This window comes from Poromitra crassiceps, assembly GCF_964638095.1.
Source record: "Poromitra crassiceps genome assembly, chromosome: 9".
NCBI classification, from domain to species: Eukaryota; Metazoa; Chordata; class Actinopteri; order Beryciformes; family Melamphaidae; genus Poromitra; species Poromitra crassiceps.
In genome coordinates this window covers 50,328,566-50,338,075 of record NC_139630.1, presented here as the reverse complement: position 1 = coordinate 50,338,075, position 9,510 = coordinate 50,328,566, and the positions used below count along the sequence as shown (strand labels likewise).

At 45.9% G+C, this 9,510-nt stretch overlaps 1 protein-coding gene across 1 annotated transcript; it reads left to right on the top strand.

The window, feature by feature from the left end:
• Window positions 1-963: 963 nt before the first annotated feature.
• Window positions 964-8,828, top strand: LOC310782614 (phospholipase ABHD3-like; the record flags this gene model as incomplete). Its single annotated transcript, XM_083643296.1, has 9 exons — window positions 964-1,083; window positions 2,495-2,655; window positions 3,058-3,240; window positions 4,251-4,296; window positions 5,789-5,901; window positions 7,127-7,300; window positions 7,416-7,464; window positions 7,609-7,774; window positions 8,381-8,828. The coding sequence occupies 9 exons, from the start codon at window positions 964-966 to the stop codon at window positions 8,584-8,586; spliced, it is 1,218 nt and encodes a 405-aa protein (XP_083499422.1). The 3' UTR covers window positions 8,587-8,828.
• Window positions 8,829-9,510: the final 682 nt, after the last annotated feature.

The window sequence follows — 9,510 nt, the reverse complement described above, 5'->3', positions numbered from 1 at the left end:
CCTTCTTCTTCTCTGATCTGAAGCAACTCGGAACAACGACTCACTGTTTACTCACTAATGCCCCCCACACTTCCGCAATGGTATTGCACCTCCGTTTCTGCACAAATGCAGAAATGGGAGGTGCAATACCATTTCGGAAGTGTGGGGGGCATTGTTGAGTAAACAGTGAGTCGTTGTTCCGGGTTGCTCCAGATATATGGTTTTCGGTTTTTGAGCGACAGAAAAGTGGATTTTATGCAACATTTTGGATGCAACAACTAGGTGTTATTAAAAGAAGAGGATGTTGGACATCGGATAGCGTCTTCACTTCACGTGAAGACTCAGGTAGGAGCCGGGATTTTAGACCCAGACGTGAAAATGGCAAAATTTAATATGTGAAATGGGTTGCATTCGCCGGGCGCTAATGCGCTCAGTATGAGCCAGAAGCGTCCGGCGAGCGGGGTAAGGGCAACATGTTGAACAACCACAGTATCACGTGAGTAGGCTGAGGGGTATGCCAGCTTTCTTTTAACTATGGAGTGATTGTTCTGTTAAACAGACGATCTTTGATTAATCTCACGCTCTCGCAACCAGGAAGCCATGTTTCCTAGAGATAGCAAACACACCGGTGAATTGGTGGTGGACACTGGACGTAGGTCGGTCATCGTTATCGTTGAAGGGTTGAACAGATGTGGAGTAGAGGGCAGTGGCTGACAATCGCGTCTTTAGATGGTGCTTATCAAGGCAGGTTTGCGGAGTTCTTCAACTTCAGTTGTCCTAACCCGTCTGTTGAGAGTGGTGGTGTCAGATACTAACCTGCTAACGTTAGCTCTATGCTAGCTCCACGGCACCTTTAACGTTACCAGCATCGACCTTGTTGTGTGGGGCTGCTGCATTTGTTTTTTTTCCGTGAAGGTAACGTTATTAGGGATTGATTCTGTCTTTTCAGCCAGCTATCTAGACTTGGAGTTGACCCACACTGCTATGTTTTTACCACACTTGGAGCTATGGGAAACATATTCGGAGTGTTTTTCCAGACCTTACACGGTGGCCATCTGCACCTTCAGCGCCGCACTGTGCTACCTCTGGGGCCGCAAGGTCCAGGTCAGTCCGCGGCTGGACAGAGCAGCCGCCTCGGGGCATGGTTTTCTCTGCAGTGTTGTCTTCTCCTGCAAGGCTTCGGGCATTTCCTATCCCGTTTCCCAGCTGACACACGCTGAATTATTCAAATTTCTGTTGGTGGTGGTGGTGGGGCACTCTGTCTCTCATCTTCTCCCTTGCTCTGCTCAGTAGGTGACCAGCATTTGATGCCAGGCTCCCCCTCCCCCCACATAACGTTATAGGCACAATCCTACTTATCAGAGAATGTGGGTTTCTAATGTTTTCAACTTGGGCGTGTGTGTTTGGCTATATTTCCCCTTTCCTTTGTGTTTTTGTATGGGAGCCCATTATGAGAAACTTTCTCAAAAATAATGATAGTAGTATCTCAAAATGGCGAGAAACTTTATCATTATTTTGAGAACATTTCTCATTATTTAGAGATATAGTCATTATTTTGAGAAAGTTTCTCATTATTTTTGAGATACTATTAAGTCATTTTGAGTTTCTTTATTCTTATTTTGAGATAGTGCAGTGCCCCTTCACCCCTGTTTGCTTGTTTACTCAAAGTTATACTAAAATGATACAAAACACGTTTTAAAAAGTTATACTAAAGTTATAAATACTAGACATTTCGATTCAAATTCTGTTCACCTGTGTGCTGCTCCACTCTGGAGCTCTCCATGGTGCTAAACCTGTGTTGAGTCATTTTGGCCCCTAATTAGCAAATTATTTGCCCATTAGTCGGGCCTAATTACCTAATTCAAAAATCCAGTGACTTTAGGTCACCTGCAGGGGTGCTCTTTACACTTCCTGAAAGATTCAGCACGATCACGCAAACACAATTCTGCTCGCTCACACACACACACACACACACACACACACACACTCACTCTGGACCCCAGGAAGACTAGCAGGGACCCTTTTTAATAAACAAACAAACACACACACACACACACTTCGCATTCTTATTATAGGATTTTGAGATAGGCTATTAACTCATTATTTTGAGAAAGTTTCTCATTTTTAGATACAAAGTCAAAATATTGAGAACGTTTCTCATTATTTTGAGATACTAACATTATTTTTTATTTTAGGATACTAAGTCATTTTGAGAATGTTTCTCATTAGAATGACTTACGGAACATTTTTTTTTTTATCACACTGGTGCAAATGGGCTTCCATAGTTTTGTAGTGTGCTATGCATAGGGGTGTTTTGCTTCTCTCTCTCTCTCTCCCTCTCTCTCTCTCACACACACACACACACACCCCCCCCAAGTGAGCTTCATGCCTCACGGCACTGTCTGTTCTTTCCCCCCTCACACTCACCCATCTAGTTTCACAGGCATAATAATACAGTTACTCATTTGGGTTTCCTCTGCATACTCATAGCTCCTCTGTTTCTCTTACCTCTCAGACACCAGTCTTGGTGTGTAGCGATGCTTTCCGCGTCTTCCTCCAAAAGCACTGCCCTGTGGTGGCTGAGCGCTTCTGTCCCACTCCCTGGTGCTGGGGCGGCCGGCTACAAACCCTGGTCCAAGCCTTCCTCAAGTCCAAACCGTCTGTCACCTATCGCAAGTAGGATGAACCTTCTCCACAAGATCTTCTGTCCTGTTGCATTGTTCTCGCTGGATAGAACTTCGATAGAACTATATGTTGTACAAAACTATTAATTTTCAAACAAGTTCAAGTATAGACCCATTCCACACTACAGCAACCGTTTTGAGGTGGTAAAGCAGGTGTAACCAATACCATTAATGATGGTTCCATTCCATGTAGGTGTTCCAGTGCCAGGACCATCATTAATGTTCTTGGTTACACCTGCTTGACTTCCTGCTTTACCACTTCAAAACGGTTGCTGTGAAAGGGGCCTATTAACTAATACTCTTTGTCATAAACTTGACCAGCTGGAATGAACCAGTTCTTCCCTTTTCTCTCTCTTGCTCTCTGCTTTCGCCCTCCCCTCCCCTCACCCCCCAGCGAGCTGATCCGTACGGCCGATGGCGGCCAGGTCTCTCTGGACTGGGTGGACAACGGGAGCAGTGCAGCCTACCCCGAGTCGTCCACGCGGCCCACTGTGCTGATCCTCCCGGGCCTGACGGGGAACAGCCAGCAGCCCTATGTGCTGCATGCTGTCAGCCAGGCCACGCGGCGTGGCTACAGGTCAGCTACAGCTCTCACCCTACACCTTGACCTGAACTGTATCTGCATGCACAAAGAGATAGTGACTTATTGTAGTCTCATCAATATTGATATAGAAAAAATTAAGTTACATTGGCTTATTTCATAATCAATAGCCATAAAGCAGATACCCATAGATATTGGTATTAGTTATTATTAGTCATAAATGCACAACACATAGATACATCCTGATCTATGGAAGACAGATGCCATATTCAGATAACCTGTAGCCTCACACAGTGCCCTGTGACTCTGACACACTCAGCTGTGGCCTTCATCCCTGCTCTCCCTTTCCCCTCTTTGCTCCATAGGGTCACCAGTCCTCTGCTCTCTGCCAGCTAGCCAAAATATGCTGTGTTTCTCTCAGTAAAAGATCTTTGAATGACTGTCATTCGAGACTGCGCTTCTGTACTTTTTGATCTGTAATAATCATGTAAGTTTTTCCACGAAGGAGCCAGTCGCTTTGCAATCATTGTCGCGAAGATGTGTTTGGCTAAATATATGTGCGCCATTTTGTACATTTTGACTCGTGGCTCATTATTTTGATCACAAGTGATTTGACCTCAAAGTTGCCCACCGTCTCATTTTGGCTGGAGATGCTGATTATGCGGGAGAAGAATGTTATTGATATAAATTCCATTCTACAACAAATATCGTCGCTGTCGGGCGGAAACCTTGTATCTTCAAAAAAGCTGATTTTCACAAGGAAGAAAAACAACATTAACATTTTAACATACCCGGTAGTCTAATAGCTATAATAACATTAATAACCAGTAATATGTCATCTTTCGCTATTCCAAAGTACCTGAAACTTTCACTGATTCTTTTTGGGTACCCACAAAATCCATTCGTGAAAAAAAAAAAAGAAAATTGACGAATTTGGAGATTTTCCATCCGAAAGCGTAACTGTACTGAGTGCGCACCTAAGCAGAAATATGGTGTCGAGGGGTTTTGGCTGCTCCAGCTGTTTTCATTGATATTCTCTCTCCTAGATGTGTGGTCTTCAACAACAGAGGTTTCGGAGGAGAGGAGTTGCTGGTGAGTAGAACGCTCATCCCCAATTCATGCTTCATCTTTGGACACTTTTGAAAGTCTCTCGACAGATATGACGTCTTTGGCGACAGAAAAAAACTCTCTCTCGACACTGTTCTTTCTTGTCGCCTACGTGGAGAATGTTGTTATGTCGCCGACACAGGCATATTTTGTTGCACACTGTGGCCAGAGAGAGAGTTCCGTCAGTGTAGCGGTGTCTGACAGCCAGCCTGCCCGGGCAGCCTCCTCCCCCGGGGGAAACAGACAGTGCTCGGTGTGGGCGGAGTGAAGGTCTGGAGGAGCAGAGAGATTCTCTGAAAAGAGGAGCGAGCCGCTGTCTGTCAAAACTGATGTGGGGAAAAATACAGATATACGAGGGCCCGTGGTTATTTTTTGCATTCAGGACTCGGGCAAGATGTTTTACAGTGATTTGGACTCCGAGGAAGGCGAACAACCGTTCCTCCTCGGAGTGGAGCCGAGGGGATGCTGTTGCTGGGAGGAGGGGGTGGGAGGGGCCGGCCCGCTGTTACCGTGGAGACGACTGAAATCTTCCACCAAAGTATGAATTGAAAACGTCGTGTGACTCTTTTATTTCTGTCATGCGACATTTATGAAACCTGTCGAGCGCCGTACCATAAGCCAACCTTCAGCTAATGTGTTATGGACCGGTTGCACAACCACATGGTAACTTCACTTTGTTAGCTTGATGCCGTTCAGATTTTCACCTGTGAATTTTAATGACTCACCGATGATCAGCCAGTATGAAAGCAGTGGGTTGAAGTTCTCATTTTAGCAGTGTGACTATTACAGTAATATCAGTGTTATAGGCAATGTCGTCTTGGTCATGATTCAAGTTCAACATGGCCGGCTAGAAATGAATGCAAGTCAGTCCTGCCCCTGCTGCCCAGTCCCAAAAGTCAGCAACCTGCACTACACAGGCGAACAATTGATAATTTCTGGTTTTCCAGTGTGAGAATAGGCTTCACCTGGCCAATCCTGGTGTGACCAACCTCCCAGTCCTAAAATGTATGTCCCAAGATTGATCAAAGGCTCCGCTTATCTAGGTTATCTGGGTTATTGAAAGTACATTATAGAGACACTGCGTAACGCGTCATCATTCAGAAACCACGCCCAAGACGGGGGAAAACACAAACTCCTGTCCAATCCTGGCGTTCTCCTATGTCACGTGCATGGTTGCGTGTTGCATCAAAAGATCGTATATACGGAAGATGAACACTCCAACTTACTTCTTGACAGCTAGATCCACATTTTTCTTCTCGCCAATTCTCAATGGCTTCCTTGTTTTGCTCAGGAGTACAAAAAAACTTGAACTGGCGATTTTTTACACTTGTTGTCTGCGCAGACCAGCTTTTAGCTATGTTTAATTCAAGGAAAATGACGCTGGTGTGTGGAAATGAACGGAGCTCTTCCCCCGTGATGGGCATGGCCTATTACATGACCTATTACCCCCCCCCCCCCTTCCTCCTGTCCTCCTCAGACGCCCCTCACATTCTGTGCAGCCGACACCTCCGATCTCGAGTGTGTCGTCCTCCACGTCAAAGAGCTCTACCCACAAGCCCCTCTGCTGGGTGCCGGGGTGTCTTTGGGAGGGTGAGTTGGTGCGACGCCATGTAGTGATTTACCACAGCCTACTCTCCTCAGGTCACGTTCATAATGATTTCATGGCACGTGGCCTGTGTGTGTGTGTGTGTGTGTCTGTGTGTGTGTGTGTGTGTTGCCTTCTCATCTCTCCTGTTCTGACCAATTCTAGCCTTGCTGTCTTTCTCTCCTCCCATTTTATAGAGGGTATGCACAGATGCGTCACTTTCCCACCGGAGCACGCCCCCTCAGTCAGACTGAGTGGCAAAACAGCCTGCAACATGACTTCCTTTAGTATCACACAATCACACAATTATCAGCTTAAATTAAAGGCAGTTGGAATCACCAGTCATCCTTACAACGTACCAAAGAACCGGTGGCCCACAGACATTGACATGTGGCGAGGAATCAGGTTTTCTGACATTTATATAGGCCTACATGTACAGGCAGACGTTCATACAGTATACAGTAGCGCATCGCAACATTACAGCTAATATCCAGGGAAAAACACAGGCTGTTAAACAGACTGCAAAATGACAGAAACTTATCAGGAGTGTTAGCTAACAAGCAGTAGATTGATTGATTGATTGATTTTATTTATGGATATAGCAGAACAAGACATGTAAAAGTGTGAACATTTATTTCCAACATGGTCCCTGACAGAGTCACTTACTATGTTACACAGCTGGTTGTGTCAGATAGGCTATCCATCATTCATGTCCACAGAGAGATGATTGCTAACGTTAGGTCACATCTATTGGTTTTATTCCCCGGTTACTGATGTTAACAACAACATCTTGCAGAAACGAATCAAAAGCTTTCACCTGGGGGGGTTATTCCACAAAGCAGGGTTCCAAAGGTAGCCTCCTGTAGGAGTGTGATTCAGCCACCATGCTGATCATAATGGCACAAAATGGCAACGGAAAAACCCACGTTTGCATCGCCTCGTTTCCAGTTGTTTCTAATCTGCGAATTGCAGCGATCCATTTGCGTCTCTCCTTTTTAGCTTTCGGCAGCCGATTTCTTGCTGAATCTATTTGTACAAGCAATCGCACAACAGCTCTTTCCCATTTTAGATGTGTTTTCACCGCATTCAAGCCGAACGTTAACGCATCTACTCAGTCTTTCTGCCCCCTCACTAACTGACTTCCGTGTCCGTGACATCACGTTCATACCCTCTATTATCTTGTCTGTGTGATATTTTTCTCACAACCGTTTTCTCCTCCTCCCTCACCAGCATGCTGCTGTTGAACTACCTGGCCCGTAGGGGGAGCGAGTCCGGTATGGAGGCGGGCATCACCCTGTCCGTCTGCTGGAACACACTGGAGTCCTCGGCCTCCGTGGAGGAACCCCTCAACTGGCTGCTGTTCAACCGACACCTCACCGTCATCCTGTGTCACACCGTCAACAGGTCACGTGACTGCAGCTGCTTCCGCCCTGACTCTGTCCTCATTTAATTGACGTATTTAGCGTAACAAATGAAAATGGTCAAGTTGACACGTTTCAAATGTGTTTGTCACATGCAGGCACAGGAGGATCCTGGAGAAAGTAGTGGACATTGATTATGTAATGAAGGTAGGGCACTGCTCCTCACTCCACTGCGCCACGAGGTTTAGTTTGTCTCTGCTGCCTGACAACGTTTCTAATCTCTCTTTACTTCTGTACCTTTGACGTATCTATTATTTCCTCTCCTCTCTTCTTGATCCGTCCCTCCTATAGGCGCGTACTCTTCGTGACTTTGACGAACGCTTCACCGCGGTGCAGTTCGGTTACAAATCGTGTCTGGAGTACTACAACGATGCCAGCCCGGACTACAAACTCCCCAGGACAGCAGTGCCCATCCTCTGCCTGAACGCTGCTGATGACCCCTTCTCCCCCAAACATGGTATATTTTTTTGTCTTTGCTGCTTGAATCTTTTGCCCTCTTTCCTCTTCCGCTCATGGGGCATTCCTTTATAACTGGTATGACTGGTAATCTGACGGTTCAAAGGTCATGATCTGGGACGGTGACGTCACCAGAGCTGGTATTTCTCATTCCAAACTCGTAGGAGCCTCAGCAGCCCCGACCTCAAAAATCCAAGATGGCTGCTCCGCACAACAACAGTAGTTATAGTAGTAAATGTTGTTTATTAGCACTTCTGACTTGTTTGTGTCTCATTAAATCAGCTGCAAACACAGCAGCACTGTCTAACTTCTATCTTTGTGGACATATTGTTTGTATGCGCAAAATGCCACGAAATGCCTTGTTATCAACTGTTATTGCTAATAATAGCTAGCCTGGCTAGTGGCTAGTGACTGGATCTGACCAAGATCTGACTCGTTTAAACGGATGCGACGCAATTCAACAGTGAACTTCCCAGCTGCCAGTTTTCTGCAAATGGAACGCTAACAAAACACATGTGACGTCATTCAACGGCTACATCCCAGTTTGTTTGCGATAAAGGAACGGGCCATCACTGCATCTGACCCCCCCTTCTTAATTCCCCCGCAGCCTTCCCATTGGCCCTCGCCCAGCGCCTGCCCAATGTTGCCCTGTTGGTGACGGCCCATGGTGGACACATAGCCTTTCTGGAGGGCCTGTTCCCACGCGGCGAGAGCTACATGGACCGCCTGTTTGGCCAGTTCATCCAAGCCGTCTTTGACCACCCCGCGGAGCTGAAGAGGGCCTGCAGCGCCAAGGAGGAACAGATGGGCTGACGGCATTCTGAGCCTGAGACTGACTACCCCGAATGAAGGCGGAGTCACTGGCATCGTGGTTAGTAAAACAAAGGTAGGATGATGACTCTGCAATGGCGTTTTCACCCCAGTTCTTCCAAAAGAACCTCCATGAAAATGTTCATTGCATGTTTATCAGTTGTCCTACTCCTGAGATGGCAGTGTCCCCCCCCTCATCTACACATAGAATGACCAACTGTACTTTCTGAACCTCAAGACTGCACTGCAACTCCCTCAGCCTACCTCCTCGTGGTCTCGGGTTCTCACTCAGTGACCAATCAAAGACAGTTTGAGACAGTAGAGAACTCTGAAATCATGCCGTTGAAGCCGTTTTCCATGTATTCGAGATATATGAGATATATCAAGATATATATATATATATATATATATACATATATATATACATACATACATACATACGCACACAGTATATCAGAGCCAACTAACAAGCCTTATATCTATATCTACGCACATAACAGTAAGGAGAATATGAGATTATGCTCCTTTTCTATAGAATGTCAATTGCTCTTAATCAGATTAGGTTCCCCACGCCATTCTCTCCAGTCAGGTCGGTGCCATCCTAGCTTCAAAGGCCCGACCTGGCTACTGCACCACTCAATTCTCCTGATGCAATTCTCCTGTTAAGCTCCCATGTTTCAGAGCAATTCATATTTACCATTGGTCTTAATGCCAGTACTGGTGATTTAGACATCACGTTCTTTGTTTGCACTATGTCCAATTAAAGGAGTAATATGCAAATTAGGTAGAAAACGGTGTTCTATAAATGCCTTCGCAACAAAGTTTGTATCGGTGGGTAATCCACGAAGACATGACTTTCAAAACACAATGCACAGATCATTGCCTGTCAGAACATTCTTGATTGTTTGGACCATAAGCATGTGAAGA